The sequence below is a fragment of the Ochotona curzoniae genome, unplaced genomic scaffold (assembly GCF_017591425.1).
Source record: "Ochotona curzoniae isolate NIBS_2020 unplaced genomic scaffold, NIBS_Ocur_1.0 contig_66, whole genome shotgun sequence".
Taxonomy (NCBI): Eukaryota; Metazoa; Chordata; class Mammalia; order Lagomorpha; family Ochotonidae; genus Ochotona; species Ochotona curzoniae.
In genome coordinates, this window is record NW_024466512.1 from 22,097,973 (window position 1) to 22,119,235 (window position 21,263).

A 21,263-nucleotide genomic window follows, 5' to 3' on the forward strand; every position below is an offset into this window, starting at 1 on the left:
ATTCAGTGGCATCCTTAATGAGGGGGCCATGTCTCTGGTTCCCCAGAGCTTACACCATTTGGCAGTTTATCACATACAATCTCGTAGTTTGGACTGCCGTGTGTGACTGCAGGCTGCTAGACAGCAGGGCCCACATCACACTTCCACCTCCTCCAGCGCTCTGCAAATTGTGTGTGCGTGTGTGTGTGTGTGCGCGCGCGCGTGTGTGTGGAGGGGGAGGCAAGTAGCCTGGGAAAAATGCTTACCTTGTATACATACTGCTCAGCTTCTTTTTCTTGTACCCTCATCCCACCCTGAGGAATCAATAGCCCCAGTTTATAAATGGCACAGCAGGGACTGAGAGGTTAAAGGAATCTGCTTTGAAAAATCATTGTTGTGTTCACGGAAAGGACAATCAAGATTGGAAATCTAAGAAGGAAGCAGACTAAGCCTGAAGGGATGACGTTGCCAGTCAGACATGAGCAAGTTTAGAGCAGGCACTGTGGTGAATGTGGAACCGCTGCTGGGGAAGGTGCCTCGATCTGTCAGTTTAGGTCATGGCTCTCTTGCTTCTGATCCGGCACCCTGCTAATGTACCTGGGAAGCCACAGGTGGTGGCGTGAGTACCTGGGTGGTTGCTGCTACCCCCACTGGAGACTTAAATGAAGTCTGGCTCCTGACTTCAGTCTGACTCTGCCCCCAGCTGTTGTAGACATTTGGGGAAATGACCCTAGCAACTGGATTTGTCTTTCTCTTTCAAATTAATAAATAAACCTTCAAACACGGTATAAGTTTGTACATAGACTTGTACTGGGGAGTGGGACAAAAGGGTTGGTAGGGAAAAGATATGGAGAATGTTTTCAAGCTGATGAGTCAAGAGGGTTTCAAGCAGGAAACAACACAACAGTGGGCTAATAGCTGGGAAGACAATACCAATCTGAATGAGCTGACAGACTGAGGAAGTCTGAGCTGGAAGACCAGCAGACATGGCTGAGAAAGATCCATCTAGAGTTGCTGTGGGAAAGCTGACTGATGGCTACATAGTGCTAGCCAGGACATTAAGCTGCAGGGGCCCAGTGGCCCCAGTGACTTCAGGTACTGAACGATGACCAGCAGGCTAGCTGTCATGGCAGACTCTGCAACTCACCCAACCACCCTCTGAGGCAAGCCCTTCTCCACTGACAGATGTAGGACCTCACACATTTCTAAAATTTCTCATGTCCATGCCTACTACCAAGGTGGCACTTGCTAAACTGTGACTGGGCAGCTACTTCCGACAGTAAAGATTCAGAACACAATCTACTTCTCTCTGCTGTCCTCCACAAAGGTGTCAGAGGAAGCCCCACTGACGTACTCTTTTCTACAAATCAAACTGACACAATATTTATGAGGACAATACTGGCAACAGAAAAAAAAGGAGGTTCAGAAAGTCAAACCAAGAAATGAACTGTAACCCAGCTACGATCTTGTGCCCGAGATCCTGGCAAGTCATTCTTGGAGCAGGATGTCTGTCACCCTGTAAAGGCACTATCTGGCTGCTTTTCAGGGTGGCTCCAGGCAGAGCCTATTTGCAAACCTCTGCTGTACTTCATGCATAGAGAACATAAGCAGGTTTCATTTTTGCAAACTGATTTTCTCATAACACTCAGGGAGTGGCTGAGGGTAGTACTGCTGGCTACTTGGCACCAGATTGCAACCTCCGATCACTCAGGGTTTTGGGGCTCTAGCCTTTGCACTGTAGCTGAGATCTTAGGTGAAGGGGGAGGGTATGGACTGGAACCTCAGTGGGGGAACCTGAGGTGAGAAAACTTGACTTTTCCTGCTTCCTGTTCATTGTGCAGTGTTTCTGTCTGGGTTGTGCCATCTCCACCTCTGCCTTGTCCAGCATGTCAGCTGGTGTGGTTTTTATTTTAGCTGGAAAGTGGAAGTGCTTCTTCCGAAGGGATCATCACCAGTGTTGCAGTCTCGCTGCTCCACTGTGCCTCAGAAGCCAGTTTTCCCTGTTGAAGTTTCCCTCCCAGCCAGCTCAACCCAAAGCTGGCCCTTCCGGTTTGCCCTCTCTTGACTCCAGCCTGAGGAATGGCTGTCAAGGCAAAAGAAGTGTCAGGACTTGTCCACAATGCTGGCAAACCACCACCCACCACTGCTTTCTCAGCTTCAGCATTGTGGGTTTCAAAAAAATAAAAAAGTCTAAAACCAAATTTTTAATTTGTTGGCAGAGACAGAGGTGAACAGAGAAACCTCTGGAACTCTCTGTGTCTGAAGAAATGTCAGTATATCCCAAAGTGCCTGCTTAAGCTTTGTCATCTGGGGAGCCAGGTTAGGGCTAACTAGGAACAGTTAGCATTTATCGGTTTCTTGCTATAGGCTAAGCACTATGCTTTCTTTTTTAATTAATTTATTTTTATTGGAAAGGCGGATATACAGAGAGGAGACAGAGATGAGGATCTTCCATCTGATGGTTCACTCTCCAAGTGGCCACTACGGCTAGACCTGAGCTAATCCAAAGCTAGGAGCTCTTCTAGGTCTCCCACGCGGTGCAGGGTCCCAAAGATTTGGGCTGTGTTTGACTGCTTTCCCAGGCCACAGGCAGGGAGCTGGTTGGGAAGCGGAGGTGCTGGGATTAGAACTGGTGTCCATATGGGATGCCAGCACATTTCAAGGTGAGGACTTTAGCCACTAGGCCACTGCGCCAGGCCCAGCACTATGCTTTCTCAACTTGTACAAGGCTGTGCTGCCTGCTCTCCACTATCTACTTTGTGCCTGGCCCGAGTTGCCCCATTCCACCATCCCAGTGCTGGAGAAAAATGTGTCACACTTCATCTGCTCCTAACCAGCCTGTCAGAAGAGACCAATACTGATATGGTTGTGGAAGCTGAGGCCTCTGGCAATGGTGCCTATCCCTTCCATGAGCGCTGAGGTTTCTGTCCTTTGAGCGGATAGCAACCTGTGTCTCCTCAAGGATGGCATGGCCAGGTCCATATCTGCCTGAGAGTGGATGTGCCCCCAAGCCCTCCTCTTGACTGGGGACTTCAGAACAAAGGACTCAGCCCAAGAATACTTTACCCGTTAGGGCTGCCTCAGCAACAAGGTATTTTACTTTGGCTAGAAACAGGTAGATTCACATGAGCTCTGTGTTCTTATTCACCATGAATCTGCTGAAACCTAACAGAGTGCTCTGGGGGCAGGTGCCACAGCAAAGTTAATGTGGTGTGTGTGTGATGCCAGTATCCCCTTAAGAGCGCTGATTTGAATCCTGGTTGCTCCATTTCCAGTCCTGCTCCCTGCTAATGTGCCTAGGAAAGCAGTGAAAGACAGCCTAAGTCCCTGGGTGTCTGTACCTACGTGGGAAACCCGGAAGAAGCTCCAAGCTTCTTTGGATTTAGCTCAGTTCTGGCCATTAGGGGAATGAACCAGTAGACGGAAGACTAGTCCATCTGTCTCTCCACTTCCCTTTGTAAATCCATCTTAAAAAACAAAACAAAACAAAAAATCCTTAAAAAGTAAAAATAAAGAGTGCCAAGCATGCAGCAGGCACTTAACTTGTGTTGAACTGACATAGCAAATGAGGTAAGAATGAGATTACTCAATTTCTGATTGCAAGGTATACAGTAAGCTAAGCGGTTATGTAAAAGTGAGGTGTGTGCAACTGTGGCTTTATGTTTTCCAGAAATAAAAGACATTAAGCTGGAAACTGGAGAATCAACAGTAATAGGAACAAAGAAGAAAATCTGTTTTAGAACTAGGGCATGGGGTAAGAGAAGAATAAGACATCCCAGTAGTTTCTCACCTCCCTTCCCAACGAATATTACCAAACACATCTTCAAACTGAGAAAAAGCAGTTTAATAACACACGCATACATTCATAGGACTTTAAACAAGATGTAGTGTAAAATCTTAAAAAAAAAAAAGGAACGAGGAAGGAAACCTGCAATTACTGGCTGTTGAAGCGCGCTGATGGATTAAATGGCTGATAGAACTGCTCAGGGAAAACAAACACACGGAAAGGAGGTGCACCAACACTGTTGATGAGTAAGAAATCGCCACCACAGATCATGCTGGCTCTCTACACGCCCAGCGCCCGGACCCCACTGTCTCCCAGGAGACAAACCAGGACTGTCAGCCTCGAATTCCCCAACTGAGACCCTCATCCACGAAGCATTTACAGTTGTTTAGGTTTTAAAGTTTGGAATTATTCTTTCTTTAAAGATTCCACACATAATTACTACTGGCCAGTTCCCACCAACTATTATTTGTTTTGATAAAAAAAAACCAAAAGCCTGGATGACAACATGCTGTTTTCTAGCTTCTACATCTGGGGAGATTTCTGTAAAGTTCAAAGGAAGATACTACTTGCACCTAAAATGCCAGCCTTCAAAAAGGTGACAAAGGCACCAGTGCCATCAGGAGATTGATGGAAAATGGACAAATGCTGTCACTTTGCTGCTTCCTAGATGCATTTTGTGCATGAAGAGCCTCTTAACTTGGTATCACTAAGAGAATTCTATTTTCAGATACAAGAAAAGCAGTTTCAAAAAAGCAAACAGTTACACACAAAAGTATAAGCACAAGTACCTTAACTTTTAGCTTGCAGTAAGGGTAATTAGCTTGACATACATCTCCAAAAAAAAAAAAAAAAATTAGACAAGGTGATATTTTGGCACAGTAACACTGCCAAACACACAACCGCTCAGTGCAAGCTTTGTTTGCCAAGTCCTGAAGTGGGCCTGACATTTTCTGTGCAATGGACATTTTCTGCCTCTCCACTGTCCCATTCACTGGGCAACAACAGCTGAAGGGAGACAAAAATGGGGGCTCAAGAGAGAGAAGGAAAATACTTGATTTGGGAGGAAAAACATGGGCTATTTGTGTTAACAGAGAATCACATAATTTTCATGAGAACTCAAATGTAAATACTGACTGGACTATGACCTGGAGACTGGAGCTTTCCACCCGCAAGTCAGAAATGCAAAGGCCTAACCTGATGTCTGGCCGTTGGCTTTAAAGGGACAGATGGAGATTTTTCTTTGATGAAGACAAGTAAAAATAGATTCTTTTTTCTTATTGGAACTGTTAAATAAAAATGTATCAAAGTGGTTTTAAACTGATGGACAGTTACCTCTGGAAACTGCAATACAAAAGGGTCACTTAAAAAAAAAAACCTGCATAACCCACTTGTCCCCCATTAATGTACAGGATTAGAAAATATTTACACACTGTAATTATAAGCAATATAAGCAGTATTTTATACGTTGAGATTTTGTACACTTTACACAATGCAAAACGAGAAAAATATGAACACTTACAAAATTACACACAAATAATGTATCTACAAAGTCTTAAATTACAGCGTGAAAGCTCCCATTGCTGGGCAGATAGATGCCAGAGTTTCAAGCTACTGTCAAATACAACTCTTTGTATCTATCCCTTCAATCTTAAGTGGCATTTTGTAACAATACCCTTGAGAGGTAGTATCAAGATAATATTCTTACCAGTAAACTCAGCACAGAATAAAAATCTTTTGTTGGGCTGACTCTTGGAGCCTCCTTAGTTGGGCCTGGGCTCTTGGAAACTTCATTAGTCCTCCCTATAAAATCTCTAACTGCCCAATGCTTAACATGAGCTCAAAAATTACTGATACTATTTTAAAAGATAAACTTAAGATACAAAGTTTTTTACTCTTAAGCCTCAATTTAGAGGTAGAAAGTGAGTTTTCAAAATTTATTTTTCCCCCTCTCAAATCATAAGTGTCAGGTCTGGCTCCTCCTTTCTCCACCATCTTTGCCCCCATGGAGACACGAGAATGCTCAAGAAAGCAGGTCACCACAGCCAACACTCAAAGAACAACACAACAGCAACAACAGGTGGCATTCTTTCAGGCAACAAATCCCTCTCAAAAGGGCATTCAGTCAATCAGAGAAATGTTTTCAGTTGGCTGGGAAGAGTCTGCTACAGCCAAAGGCTCTGAAGGTCCCTTGGCCTAAAACCAGATGCACCTCTAACCCACCACCATTGAAACCAAAGGATGGCTTTCCAGTGTTTAAGAATTTAGAGCAGCTGTGGTATTCAAGTGCAACAATTCCAAGACACAAGCACACGACTGCACACATACTTGCACACACACACACACACACACACAGAATCCCAACACTACCTAGCCCAGGTTTCTGCCAACGTTACATACTCAATGGAAAAAAGTTTTTTTTTTTTTTAAAACTTCCCCAGATTTTTAAACATCTACAATATAGACTTCTGTAATATAGTTTGCAAGGGCCAGAATGCTAAGACAAGAATTTAAAATTTAACCAGTATTAGAAAATATATATATATATATATGCACTTAAAAGAAATATAAAACAAATGTGGTAAGGATGTTTTGGCATAAAACCAGCCATTAATTTATACAGCATCTTTTTCCCTTAAAGGAATCTGACAATATACCAAACTTCTGCTTCAGCCTGTTTAAATGTATTTTAAAAACCTATCATTTATAGTCTTGAACAGTGGATTTAAAATGCATGGATTCAAACCTCTCTGTGATTTACCAGAATTACAGGAGAGATTTATGTTTTATTACTAAACTTTGTCTATGCTTTCCCTTGTATTCTGAAATAGCCAGGTGGGAAAATTAAACTCAACTGGTACTTAATCTTGGTTTTCGAGTAAAACTCAGGTTGGTCCAAATTCATTTTATCCACATTTCCTGTGATTAACCAAGTGCCACCATACCTTCTAAAAGGAGATGACAGGTTTCCAATATAACAAGAGAAGTTATTAAAAGCAGGTTAGATAAGTGACTATTTACTGCAACACTGACCCTCTTCGTACAGAACTGTTCTTCCAAAGGGTCAGCTGCCTTAAAAATTAAGCAGACCCATTTCACATCTGCTTCAGAAATGGCAGTTTCTTCATTACCAGCTTCACACAGGGTATTCATATGGCACATGTGCTGTATGTTTTTGTAGCATCCCACTGGATTCTGTAGCAACCTTTCTGCTCCTTTCAGAAAGGCTCTTTTGAATTTCTCTTGGTTCACACTTTGGCTGCTATAACTGCTGTTAGGAATCTGGTACCCAGAAGTCATGAAGCTGCCCCTAGAACAAAAAAGGGAGGAAAACAGGATAAAGGAAAATTTAATTGACTTATGCTTCCTTATAAAACTAATAAATACACAAAACGGGTCTCGATAATGAAAGTAATACAATATTATATACTTCTAAAATCAGATTAAAACTTCACATTTTGTGGTTAACAATTAATAAGTACAGTAAGCTTTTTTTACAGTAAGCTTTTTTTGCTCAAACAGGGTACACTTAAGCACATGTAAATATAATTTAAAAAAAATATATACATCTTCTAAAAGATGTATTTAATTATTTTTATTGCAAAGTTAGATACACAGAGAGGAGGAGAGACAGAGAGGAAGATCTTCTGTCTGTTGATTCACTCCCCAAGAGGCCGCAACAGCCAGAGCTGAGCCAATCCGAAGCCAGGAGCCCACAGTCTCTTCCAGGTCTCCCATGCAGGTGCAGGGTTCCAAGGCTTTGTGCTGTCTTCAACTGTTTTTCCAGGCTACAAGCAGGGAGCTGGATGGGAAGCAGGGCTGCTGGGATTAGAACCGGTGCCCTTATGGAATCCTGGCGCGTGCAAGGCGAGGACTTTAGCTGCTAGGTCACAGCGCCAGGCCCTTAAGTACAATTTTAAACTGATTAATGCCAAGTTTTGTCATTTTTTTTTTCAGTTTTGACGCCATCTCAATACAGATGATCAGCCTAAAAACATCTATTGATAATAGAAACTAAGAAAATAACACATAATTTTGTGCTTTCTCTAAGAAGCCTCTATGAGGTTATATGTGCGTATCTTGTGAAGGTCACCCACAGCAAGAGTTATAGTGAGGTTATGATTCCTAGATAATATTAAGTGCTCCTGTTATTTTGCTATAAGCACAGGCAACTTCCAAGGCCTGGCTATTCAAAGCTGGGTCACTGCACTAGTAGTGCTGGCTGGCATCAGCTGGAGGGCTTGTCAGAGACGCAGAGTGCCACAGGTCCCAAGTGCATCCTCAGTAGTCAGAACCTGCATGTCTGCAAGTCCACACTTGATGCCTGTAGCAAGCATCATCTTAGACAGCCACACACTAGCTGGTTCGTAAACAGGAGGGCAAACTGATTCTGCATATGTTAAAAACGTCTCTCAGGCAAAGGTTCTTCCTTAGGTTGTTCCTTAGATGCAACACCAAAGATGTAACTGACAGAAACAAAAACAAAACAAAACAAAAAAAAAAGGTGATAAAGTGAATTCCATTACAACTAAAAATATGTACTATAAATGATGCCTACAAATGATGCCATCAAGACAATGACAATACAACCCACAGACTGGGACACAAATATTGCTAATTATTTGCCTTATAAGGAACTTGTATTTAGAACTTAGAGAGAGGGCCTGCATGGTAGCCTAGCGGCTAAAGTTCTCGCCTTGCATATACTGGGATCCCATATGGGTGCCGTTCTAATCTCGACAGTTCTGCTTCCCATCCAGCTCCTGGGAAAGCAGTCAAGGACGGCCCAAGGCCTTGAAACCCTGCACCTTCATGCACCTGCAGGCTCCAGGCTCCTGGTTTCAGATTGGCGCAGCTCTAGCCATTGCAGCTACTTGGGGAGAGAATCATGGGACAGAAGAACTTCCTCTCTGTCTCTCCTGCTCTCTGTGTATCTGACTTTGCAATAAAATAAGTATTAAAAAAAAAAAATAAAAGAACTTGGAGTTTATAAACACTACAATCCAAAGCCTTACAAATAGCTACTAGCACATCAGAAGATATTGAGTATCACTAAACAGTAAAGAAATGCAAGCAGAAACCACAGTACATAAGAACAATGGGAAGAAATTACAATATTCACACATCTGTGAGTTCCTTAAAACACAGAAAACACAATTACCATATGATTCAGCAATTTCACTCTCAGGTGTATGCTCAATACTTTCATTGGAAAATTTTTATTCACATAAATACTGGTGTTCAAATATTCATGAAGGCACTATTTGTAAAAGCCAGGGTATGGAAACTTAAACATCTATCTAATAAGTGGATAATTTGACATAGCCATATGATGAGATATTTTTGACATACAAAGCACATATGTGTTACATGTATTCACTTATCAATCACATTACATGACAGCTGCTGGTCATAAAAGGTATATCTCAGTTACAGGAAATATCTTGGTTAGGCAAATCTAGACAGAGCAAGGAGAACAGTGCTTGGCCAGGGCTTGGCAAGAGTCAGGAGGGAAATGAGTGTGGAGGGCGAATGTGACTTCTTTCTGGGTAACATAATGTTCCAAATGTGATGGCATGCACAACTCTGAATATATTCAAAATTACTATATACTTTAACTGGGTGAGAAGTACGGTATGCAATTGTATCTTAATAGTGCTTTTAAGAGGAGTATTTCCCATAAATAACCTCCACCTGATGAAATGTAACATTTTAAAGTGTGTTCAGTCACTCCTGGAAACAAAGAAAACAAAACCGAAAGACAAACCATATATGTACCTTATGTTGGCATTTCCGGTTCATTTTAAAACAACTAGAAGCAAGTGTCCTGTTAAACTTGGTTTCAAACAGTGCAAAGAGTATCATTACCAAAACTATTAAGAATAAATAAAAGAACTTAATGACACCTGAATAGGCCGGCAGTTCTGGATTATTTCCTGCCATTTTCCATGTATCCTGGCAACCAAGTCTTTCACCTTAAAAATATCAAAAAGGGGAAAGGGATCAGATCAAAACATTTCCATAATCATCAATGTAACACTGGATTCAGAAGATCTGACAGCTGTGACAGGCCCACATTCAATTTGACTTTTGTCATGAAAGAGAAAACACATCATTTATCATTTGGAGGGGCTTTCATATTTTTTTTAAAAGATTTATTTATTTTTATTGGAAGGTTAGATACACAGAGAGGAGGAGAGGCAGAGAGGAAGATCTTCTGTCCCATGATTCACTCCCTAAGTGAGAACGAACGGCTGGTACTACACCGATCTGAAGCCAGGAGCCAGGAGCCTCTTCCAGGTCTCCCACACGGGTACAGGGTCGCTATGCTCTGGGCCGTCCTCGACTGCTTTCCTAGGCCACAAGCAGGGACCAGGGTGGGAAGTGGAGCTGCTGGGATCAGAACCGGCGCCCATATGGGATCCTGGCGTGTTCAAGGCGAGGACCTGAACCGTTAGGCCGGGCCCCTGGAGGGGCTTTCAAATAACAGCAATTAATGAAACTTTCCTTTATCATCATCATCATCTAAAATATTGACTGCTTAGAATTCAATTTTCCTGAGAGCTGTTAAAGATCATCCAGAAGAACATTCCCTGCCTTTAAAGGAATTCACATTTTCTTTCAAAGATTTATTATTTGAAAGGTAGAACTACATAGGGAGAGATAGTGGCCTTCCATTCATTGGCTAAGATGTGTGTAGATCACGTACATATGCCAAATGCAAACAGGCATTGTGCCAATGATTAATATTTATAACTAATTCTTGTTAAGATATTAAGTTACAAAGTTGAGTTTTACATTCACTGACTATGCAAACATAAGAGTCACGAAGTATCAGCTGGGTATTAAAAGCCAAAATAGAGACTTAAAAAAAAAAGTTGTGCAGAATTATTGACTCATTTTAATGTTTCAGGAAAAGCTAGTCTTTTTCATATACTAATTTATACTATGGAGGCTTCCCTACTCCAACCTCATATACTTGGCTTTTCTATTGTTTTTTTTTTTTTTGAGAATGTAAAACCTTTAAGAAAAAAAAAAAGCTGGGGCCGGTGCAGTAGCTCAGTGGGCTAATTCTGTGTTTGCAGTACCAGCATCTCATATGGGCACCGATTCAAGTCCCGGCTGCTCCACTTCAGATCTAGCTCCTTGCCTACTTTCCCTGGCCTGGGAAAGTAGAGAAAAACGGACCAAGTCTTTGGACCCCAGCACCTACGTGGGAGACCTGAAGTTCCTGGCTCCCAGCTTCAGGTCACCTCAGCTCTGCCCATTGTGGCCATTTGGGGAGTGAACCAGTAACACCTCTCTATGTCTCTCCTTTCTGTAAATCTACCTTTCAAACAGAAAGATAAATACAACTAAAAACACACAACCAACAAACAAAAAAACCCCAAAGATGTATTTGCATTGAGATTTTTCCTTTCATTTTATTTCTTTTTAAAAATATTTACTTTGGGGCCTGGCGTGGTGACGCAGTGGTTAAGGTCCTCACCTTGCACGCCCGGGATCCCATTTGGGCGCCGGTTCTAATCCCGGCAGCCCCGCTTCCCTTTCAGCTCCCCTCCTATGGCCCGGGAAAGCAGTTGAGCACGGCCCAAAGCTGTGGGACCCTGCACCCACGTGGGAGACCCGGAAGAGGCTCCTGGCTTCGGATCGGCATAGCATCGGCTGTTGCGCTCACTTGGGGAGTGAATCATCGGATGAAGATCTTCCTCTCTGTCTCTCCTCTCTGTATATCTGCCTTTCCAATAAAAATAAATCTTTAAAAAAAAAATTTACTTTGGCCCTGCGTGGGGACCTAGCAGCTAAAGTCCTCGCCTTGCACGCACCAGGATTCCATAAGGGCACCGGTTCTAATCCTGGCAGGCCCACTTCCCATCCAGCTCCCTTCTTATAGCCTGGGAAAGCAGCTGAGGATGGCCCAAGGTCTTGGGTTCCTGTACCCATGTGGGAGATCTGGAGGAAGTTCCTGGATCCTGGCCTCGGATCAGCACAGCACTGGCCACAGTGGTCATTTGGGGGGTGGTTAATCATCAGATGGAAGATCTTCTCTGTCTCTCCTCCTCTCTGTGTATCCGACTTTGCAATAAAAATAAAATAAATCTTTTAAAAATTATTTATTTTTTATTGGAAAGGCAGGTTTTATGGAGAGCTGAGACAGAGAGAAAGATCTTCCATTGTGGCTGTAATGTTGGAGCTGAGTCAATCTGACGACAGGAACCAGGAGCTTCCTGCAGGTCTTCCACACAGGTGCAGGATCCCAAGGCTTTGGGCCATCCTTCACTGCTTTCCCAGGCCACAAGCAGGGAGCTGGATGGGAAGTGTAGCAGCTGGGACATGAACCGGTGTCTGTATGGGATCTTGGCCCATGCAAGGCGAGGATCTTAGCCAATAGCGTATTGTGTTGGGCCCTTTCCTTTCACTTCTTTTTAAAATAAAATATTTCTTTATTTATTTTGTTGTTGCAAAGTCAGATATACACGGAGGAGGAGAGACAGAGAGGAAGATCTTCCATTTGATGGTTTACTTCCCAAGCAGCCACTACAGTTAGAGCTGAGCCAATCTGAAGCCAGGAGCTCTTCTACGTCTCTCACGCGGTGCAGGGTGCCAGCTTTGGGCTGTGTTTGACTGCTTTCCCAGGCCACAAGCAGGGAGCTGGATGGGAAGCAGAGCTGTCGGGATTAGAACTGGCGCTTTTATGGGATCTTGGTGCGTTCAAGGCAAGGACTTGAGTTGTTAGGCCACTGCGTCAGCCCAAATATGTATTTCTAATCTTAAAATTTTTGTTATTTATTTTACTATTTGAAAGGCAGAGAGGGTGAGTAATCTCTAATAAACTGGTCAAACTCACTGGGGCTGGACCAGATGTAAACCAGGTCCTGGATCTCCTGACCTGTATGTCAGGGACCCAAGCACTTGAGCCATCACCTACTGTGTTCCAGGGTGCTCATACTGAAATTCAGAGTAGAGCTGTGACTAAACTCAAGCCCTGCAATATGTAATGCCAGCCCCTCAAATGGTGATTTGACTGCTAAGCCAAACTCACTCTTTATGTACTTTTTTTAGAGGCTCACATGTTTCTGTTCTTCAATATTACTCTAACCAAAATTAAACAGGAACTTACCTTAGTTCTATAAAAAAGCCTTGCATCTTCCCTGATATCACACTTGACATGCTTTTCCAAAGCTCCACAGAGTAGCACGAAGTGTTTCTGTGTAAAACAAGCACAACAGATGAAAATAACAAATTAACAAACATGACACAGTTTGAACAACCAAGTCATTAAAAAAATCTATCATTTAACGATTTCTGATGCTACTCAGCCAACACACAAGGAGCTGTTATCAGTGAAAATAAGGTTGTTGGGTTTATTGCTTTAAAGTTAAAAAAAAAAAGCACAAAATACAAGTTGCTTAGCTCAGACCAGGTGATACTGTGACACTCAGAAACGTGAAGAGGCTGTTGCTTTTACACATTCTCTAGAATAATGGAATAGCACTTTTCCTTTAGTAACAAAGTAAGTTTTTACTAATAGTGGATCACAATTATTTGAAAAACCAATGAGTGCACTTAAAAAAAAAAGATTTATTTATTTTGATTGGAAAGGCAGATTTTCAGAGAGCAGGAGAGACAGAGAGAAAAAATCTTCCATCTGCTGATTCATTCCCCAAGTGGCCACAATGCCCAGGGCTGAGTCAATCCGACGCCAGGAGCCAGGAGCTTCTTCTCGTCTCCTAGGTGGGTGCAGGGGACTAATGATTTGGGTCATTCCCTACTGCTTTCCCAGGCCACAAGCAAGGAGCTGGATGGAAAGTAGAGAAGCTAGGATATAAGTCAGTGCCCATATGTGATCCCAATGCTTGTAAGGCGAGGTTTAATCACTAGACTATTGTGTGGGGCCCCTTGAGGTCACTTTTAAAAAGTCTGTGGTGAACGAAATAAAATAAAAGGCTATTTAAGATCACTGCAAGGAACAAAAATTAGAGTGGCTGAGGGATGGTCGGGCTTAGCCACAGCATCAGCTGGCAGACGCTGGCACTGGAGACTAATTCTGTCAAGTTAAACTGCAGAACCACTTGTAGAGTGCATAATCTGGGAATGGGAGTGGCCTGGGAGGGAAATGGTGGGCTCCTCCCTCTTGGGTCACCACACCCATGGGAGGGCATGAAAACCAGGCCAGGGGCTAGGGTGGCTAGACAGAAAGGCACCCAACAGCATGTGTCAGGGCTGGATTGTCGGGCTGGTTGAGTCGAACTAGGCTTCAATACCCACTGACATGTATGAGAGCTGAATGGATTGTGGGACAGACTGGACTAGTCTGCTACACATACTGGCAAACCAGGGTAGGGGTGGGCCTGGTGGGGGTTATTGTGGTTCGCTCCGACTAGGCTGCAGCTCCCACTGGTTTATGTGAGGGCCGAGTGTGTGCTGGGCAGAACCAGGATGGATTGCAACACCCACTGGTTCCAGTGGAAGACAGCGCTGGAAACAGAACCAATCCAGCAATTGCAACCACCAGCTGATTGAGGAGACGGACTATACCGGGCCCTGTACTTGCAAGTACATACAAGAACCTGGTCTGGGAACACCTCAGACAAAGTTTCTCTGGGGATTTCCCCAATTGAACAGCCAGACTCAGAACATAACCATGAAAAGACAGAGGACAGAACAAGTCAATCAACCACCTCAGCCATATGTTGCCAGTGAAAAACTGGGCAAACGGAGATTCTAAGATGGATTATGTCAATTAGTGGATTCTTCAGTAACCTCATCATATGTTTGGAATGGCGAGGTTGGCAGCAATTCATAACTGCTGAACTATCAAAACCACTTGAGTAAGACCTCTGAGCATGCCCCACATCAGACACCTGGGATGGGTGGGAGACTAGGTGGGGCTTTTCCCTTTATCTCCCCCTTTACCCCCGATACATGAAAAAAAAAAAATCAACGTGGAAATAATAGTCTTACCTACTTTCCTGTAGCCCTTGAACCTTTTTGCCCTAATTAACTATGCAAAGACTTCAAAAATAAAGAAAAAAAAATCCACTGCAAGGACCTGGGACACTGGCTCAATTGGCTCATCTTCCCCTTTCAAGGGCTGGGATTCCAATATGGGTCTAGTTTGTGTCCTGGTTGCTCTACTTCCCATTCAGTTCCCTGCTTGTGGCCTGGGAAAGCAGTGGAGGATGGTTCAATGCCTTGGGACCCTGTACCTTCATGGGAGACCCGGAAGAAGCTCCTGGCTCCTGGCTTCGGATAGACTTAGCTCTGTTGCAGCCACTTGGGGAGTGAATCAGAAGATCCAAGACATATCTATCTCTCTCATTATCTCAGTAAATCTGCTTTTCAAATGAAAATAATAAATCTTTAAAAAAGATCACTCCAAATGAATAACCATGTTAGCTTCTATTCACAAGAGCAAAAAAGCGTTTCCTAAGTACAGTAGCATCTACAAAAGTGCAAAACCAGTCTTATGTCCTTCCTACCACACTGAATAGTAAGTTTTTCACTGGGTAGAAGGTCCGATAAAATTTTATTTAAACATCAAAATTAAAATTTCACATAATCTTCTTGTCATTAAAAATTATTCTTAAGCCCTGCGCAGCAGCCTAGTGGCTAAAGTCTTTGCCTAGCATGCCCAGAATCTGATATGGGCTCCGGTTAGTATCCCGGCTGCTCCAGCTCCCTGCTTGTGGCCTGCGAAAGCATTAGAAGATACCCCAACGCCTTGGGATCCTGCACCAGCATCGGGGACCCAGGAGAAGCTCCTGGCCAGGGATCGGCTCAGCTCCAGTCGTTGTGGCTACTTTGGGAATGAACTAGCAGATGGAAGATCTTTCTGTTTCTCCTCCTCTCTGTATATTTGACTTGGCAATGAAAATTAAGCACTTTCAAGGGGAGGATTAGCCAATTAGGTCAATAGTAAAAGTTCTATCTTCAGATCTCTTTTGATAGCAGCAAATGTCACTGAAAGGACTGACTGAATCTTAAAAAATATTGTTCTTTTAATTTTTTTCCCAAAGATTCAAAAATATTTAAACAACTCCTAGTTCATAGGTCACATGAGATTGTGAAGGGGATCTGGCTGTGGGCCATAGTTTGTTAACCCTAAGTGTTAAAGTAGGGAATGGAATAACTAAGAAATGAATCAAATATGTCTATTCATTCCATCAGTAGCGACACTTAAAAATAAAAATAACAATAAAGATTACCTACCCGTTGCCCGGAGGAAAAAGAATGAGAACAACTAACTTCACCAACTAAATGAAGAAGGATGTAGGTCAAGTAATATGCCTGTTAGAGAAATGAATAAAACAATATCAATGAAATAGGTAAACGTTATTCCAGTTCATACATTACAAATGTTGCCCAGGAAACATAAAGGATTTGCTAAAGGTAACCAGGCTGAGAAGCAAGCAAAAGACAAGCATTTAACCAAGGGCCGGCATTCTACATGGGCACCGGTTCATGTCCTGGCTGCTCTACTTCCCATTCAGTGTCCTGCTTATGGCCTGGGAAAGCGGTAGAGGATGATTCAAGTCCTAGATGCCCTGTACACGGGTGGGAGACCCAGAGGAAGCCCTTGGCTCCGAGCTTTGACTCGGAACAGCTCCAGCTGTTGCGGCCATTTGGGGAGTGAGCCAGCAGGTTGGAGATCTCTGTCTCTCTTTCTGTAAATCTGCCTTTCAAATAAAAATTGATTTCACACAGTCATTTAATTTAGGCCTTTTTTTTTTAAAAAAAAGATTTATTTATTTTTATTACAAAGCCAGATATACAGAGAGGAGGAGAGAAAGAGAGGAAGATCTTCCGTACAATGATTCACTCCCCAAGTGACTGCAATGGCCGGTGCTGTGCCGATCCGAAGCTGGGAACCAGGAACCTCTTCCGGGTCTCCCACGCGGGTGCAGGGCCCCAAGGCTTTGGGCTGTCCTCCACTGCTTTCCCAGGCCACAAGCAGGGAGCGGGATGGGAAGTGTAGCAGCCGGGATTAGAACCGGTGCTCATATGGGATCCTAACGCGTTCAAGGTGAGGACTTTAGCCACTAGGCCATGCCGCTGGGCCCTAATTTAGGCTTTGATTTCTAACTGAAATGCATCCTTTCTGCCATCTGACACCTCAATACTCTGTAGCACAATGGCTACAAAAACAAATAAAAAAACCCAAAAAACCTCCCAGTACTAAATTACCACTATTCTTACCTACATTATTGACTTTCAAGATTACCAAAGAATTTCACAATGGTCCTACATCGTGGCGCAATGAGTTAAACTGCTGCCTGCAATACCAGCATTCCCATCAGTGCCAGCTGAGTCCCAGCTGTTCCAGTTCTGACGCAGCTTCCTACTAACGTGTCTGAGTAAGCACTGGAGATGGCCCAACTACCTGGGAGTCTCCAACTACGTGGGAGACCAGATGGGATTTGAGGCTCCTGGGTTTGGTCTGGCCCTGCTCTGGACGTTGCAAGCCATTTGGGGAGTAAATGAGCAAATGGAAGATCTGCTGTTAAGACTCTCCAATAAATCTTAAAATTTTAAAGTTGGTATCAGTTCTTTTTACTTGTTGATATTTAGTCTTACATACCTGCTTTTCAAGTTCTAAATGAAGACCTTCATCAACCGTGCCATTTGGTTGTTCAGCCTTTTTCTTCAAGACCATTTTCTTTAGCAAATTTGAAGGCTTCATTTGCATAAGATAGCGATGTAGGACTGATATCTATTAGAAGAAAGTAGACAAAGAACAGTAAATACTAAGTAACATATTTCCCAGTGTTTCCTCTGTTCATTATGCCTTTCAGTTTTCTTAGTAGTACAATAATGTCCATTTCCTTTTTACCTAAGTCTTTAATTTCAGGGCCGGCAGTGTGGCACAGTTAAACTGTTACCAGCAATGCTTGTATCCCATATGGGTGTGGTTTGAGACCCATATCCAGTTCCCTGCTAATGTGTCTGGAAAACCAAAAGAGGATGATTCAAGTCCTTGGGCCCCTGCACCCATGTGGGAGACTCAGAAGCTGTTCCTATCTTTGACTTGGCCAACACTAGCTTTTACAGCCAGTTTGGGAGCAAACCAGTGGAGGGAAGATCTCTTTCTCTCCCCTTTCACCTACTCCTTCAATTACATAAATAAATAAACCTCAAAAAGAAAAAAAAAATCAAGTTTTGAATTGCTTAAAAATGAATTTATTACAGATCTAACATTTGTAATTTAGGATAAATGCTTAGGAGACCAAATGATGGAAGATGACAGAAAATTATTTCTCTGCAAAATTATTTGAAAATCAGCAATGCTGAACCTCTTTAAGTATAAGAATCACTTACGTTTTTTTTTTTAAGATTTATTTTTATTGCAAAGTCAGATATATACAGAGAGGAAGGGAGACAGACGATGATCTTCCGTTTGATGATTTACATTTACTCCCAAGTGCCCCAAGTGACTACAATGGCTGGTGTTGCACCAATCTGAAGCTGGGAGCCAGGAACTTCCTTTAGGTCTCCCACGTGGGTGCAGGGTCCCAAGGCTCTGGGCTGTCCTCAACTACTTTCCCAGGCCACAAGCAGGGAGCTGATGGCAAGCGGGGTCACTGGAATTAGAACTGGCGCCCATATGGGATCCTGGCATGTTCAAGGCGAGGACTTTAGCTGCTAGGCCACCACACCGGGCCCAGGTTTGGGGAGAAGCATTAAAGGTGTTTGTTATAGTAGCTAAGATGTTGCTTTGGATACCTATATCCCTGTTAGTTTGTTTGGGTTTGAGTCCCAGCTTTGCTTCTGATTCTGGCTGCCTGCTCATGTGCACCCTGGCAGGTAACAGGGAGTGGTGTTCCCTGTCACTCACGTGGAAGATTTGGATTCAGCTTGGTCTAGATTGAGTTGGGGAATTTAGAGAATGAACTAGCAGATGGAGAGCTGTATCTCTACTTTTCAAATAAGTGAAATAGATTTAAAAAAATTTAAAAAGCATTACAAAAAAGCTTTGTGAAACTCATAACTATACTGTATAAGTTAAATCAATGAGACTGAGGGTTAATTATTCATACAGTTTTGTTTTATATGAACAAAACAGAAGAGCCTGTGGCGATGGCTCCATTGGCTAATCCTCCCCTTGAAAGTGCTGAGATCCCATATGGATTTCTGTTTGTATCCCAGCTGCTCCACTTCCCATCCAGCTCCCTGTTTGTGGCCTGAGAAAGCAGTGGAAGATGGCCCAAAGCCTTGGGACCCTGCACCCATGTGGGAGACCTGAAAGAAGTTCCTGGCTCCTGGTTTCGGATCAGATCAGCTCCAGCTGTTGAGGCCATTCAGGGAGTAAACTAGTGGATGGAAGATCTTTGTCTCTACTTCTCTGTAAATCTGCTTTTCCAATAAAACTTTTTTTTTTTTTTTTTAAGGTAAAGAACACAGAGCTAGCAGGCAAACAGTAGAAGTTCTATCTTTGGATCTCTTTTGATAGCAGTAAATGTCACTCAGGGGACTGACTGTTATTTGCTATTTAACCTGGTAGCTCAGCTCTAGGACAAAATCTTTAGTAAAGCAGAAACCAGCTGTCCCCATTAGTCATCACTTCAGAGCACCGTACACATAGTTCCATCACTGTTTTTACCAGACTAATTTACAACAGCTCACTCATAGAGCATGTCTTCACAGGAAGAGTCTTTACTTCATTCGTTTTTTAATCTCTAAGACTGAAGCCAATGTGGTGGTACAGCAAGTTAAGCCGCCACCTGTGATGCTGGCATTCTATTTGAGTGCCGGTTCAAGTCTTGGCTGCTCTACTTTGAATCTAGCTCCTTGCCAATGTACTCGAGAAAATAGGAGAGGATGGCTGGTATTTGGGTCCTTGCCATTAACCTGGGAAACCTGTTTGGAATTCTAGCCCATCAGGTAGATAAATAAACCTTAAAAAATAAAATCCTTAAGACCTGGGAAAATAACAAGTACTACAATTTAAACCTGAACTACAATTTAAACAGGATCACAGTCTATGGTGAGTTTTGAAACTTATTAAAGGGTATCCACATTAGTGCTATTACTGTAAAAAAAAAAAAAAGACTCCCATTAGCTTCCACACAACATGTTTATACGTGAAATACTCACTACGGAACTAGTACTTGAACGAATTCCTATTAAACCATGCGATCAAAAAGGGCACAAGTTGCTACTTTCTCTAGACTTCAGTATCTCTCTCATTTATTCAAAACAAAAAGTGCATTTATACCTGCAGATTACTGGCATTAGGGACATCTTCAGGTTTCTCATCCAGAAGCTTTGAAATAATCACCAGACTGAGGTACTGTCTCAGTTGCCTAGAATTAGAATTCAAAAGTTGTTAGAATGTATCTTAATCAATACTGTCTGAGAAGCAAATCAATAAGCCAAAGAGACTTCTAGTTCTAATTGGAAACACAGGTAATGTTTCAAGAGAAGGCTATGTAAAAACACAAAGTTATTAATGAACGGCGAAATAATTTATGTAAAATATTTTGCATTTAAAGTTAGAAAGAGCTGCCTGAAGCTTAACAAGTCAGTAAAAGGCTTTATCTTTGTGTTGATTTACTGAAAGAAAACCCATACTATTGGTGGAATAATCTTTGCGTTAAAGCAAGCAAGCTAATTCATTTGTTTTTTATTTGTGTCACATGTATTATGTCGACAGCTAAATTAAAAATCAAGACTATTATAGAATAATCCAAGTTAACAATCAGCCCAAGTGCCTTTTTCCATAAGTATGAACTGAACATGAAATAAAAGGCTTTGATTTCATAAAGAATGAATGAAAATAAACACTTTTAAAGCAGTTCATTAACATAAGCTTTATACATTTTCTTAGTGTTTCTCACTTTTCAATACCTTCCACGGGAGGTCCAGTTGGGGACCAGCTGTACCATCCACAGTAGGTTGTGAGGATGACTTGAGAGCTCATTTATGCCCCGACAGAGTTCAGGCACCTGACCCAAGAAGAACAAGTGAGATTTCTTTTTCAAACAAGACGGCAGGATCAAGCATCTAATAGGTCATTTATATTTCTTCCTGTCCTAATACAAAGACTATTACAAAATACAGGGCCCTCTCTTTCAGTAACAGTATGGAGTCTAGAAACTGCTAAAATGTACACAAGATACAGATTTAGTTTTATTTTATTTTTTTTAGATTTACTTATTTTTATTGGAAAGTCATACAAAGAGGAGGAGAGAAAGAGAGGAAGATCTTCCGTCCGATGATTCACTCCCCAAATGACTGCCAATGGTCGGTGCTGTGCCGATCCAAAACCAGGAGCCAGGAACTTCTTCTAGGTCTCCCATGCAGGTGCACAGTCCCAAGGTTTTGTGCCATCCTTGACTGCTTTCCCAGGCCACAAGCAGGGAGCGGGATGGGAAGTGGAGCTGCCAGGATTAGAACCAGCGCCCATATGGGATTACAGCGGATTCAAGGCAAAGACTTTAGCCACTAGGCCACTGCACTGGGTCCATATATTCAGTTTTAAACGGGTCATTTTTTTTTA

At 42.6% G+C, this 21,263-nt stretch overlaps 1 protein-coding gene across 4 annotated transcripts in view; it reads right to left on the reverse strand.

Annotated features, from left to right (window-relative positions):
• Window positions 1-3,804: 3,804 nt before the first annotated feature.
• The window catches only part of SLF2 (SMC5-SMC6 complex localization factor 2), a 46,927-nt gene continuing 29,468 nt past the window's right edge, over window positions 3,805-21,263 (reverse strand). For 3 of the 4 annotated variants that reach the window (XM_040992294.1, XM_040992296.1, XM_040992297.1), the window contains 7 exons: window positions 20,612-20,709; window positions 19,980-20,067; window positions 17,346-17,477; window positions 15,977-16,054; window positions 12,885-12,971; window positions 9,670-9,738; window positions 3,805-7,073 (listed from right to left, as the gene is read on the reverse strand). In XM_040992294.1, coding sequence (XP_040848228.1) covers window positions 7,038-7,073; window positions 9,670-9,738; window positions 12,885-12,971; window positions 15,977-16,054; window positions 17,346-17,477; window positions 19,980-20,067; window positions 20,612-20,709 — 588 coding nt within the window. In that variant the 3' untranslated portion in view covers window positions 3,805-7,037. The remainder of the gene's footprint in view (window positions 7,074-9,669; window positions 9,739-12,884; window positions 12,972-15,976; window positions 16,055-17,345; window positions 17,478-19,979; window positions 20,068-20,611; window positions 20,710-21,263) is intronic. The other variant, XM_040992295.1, reaches the window with a different exon arrangement.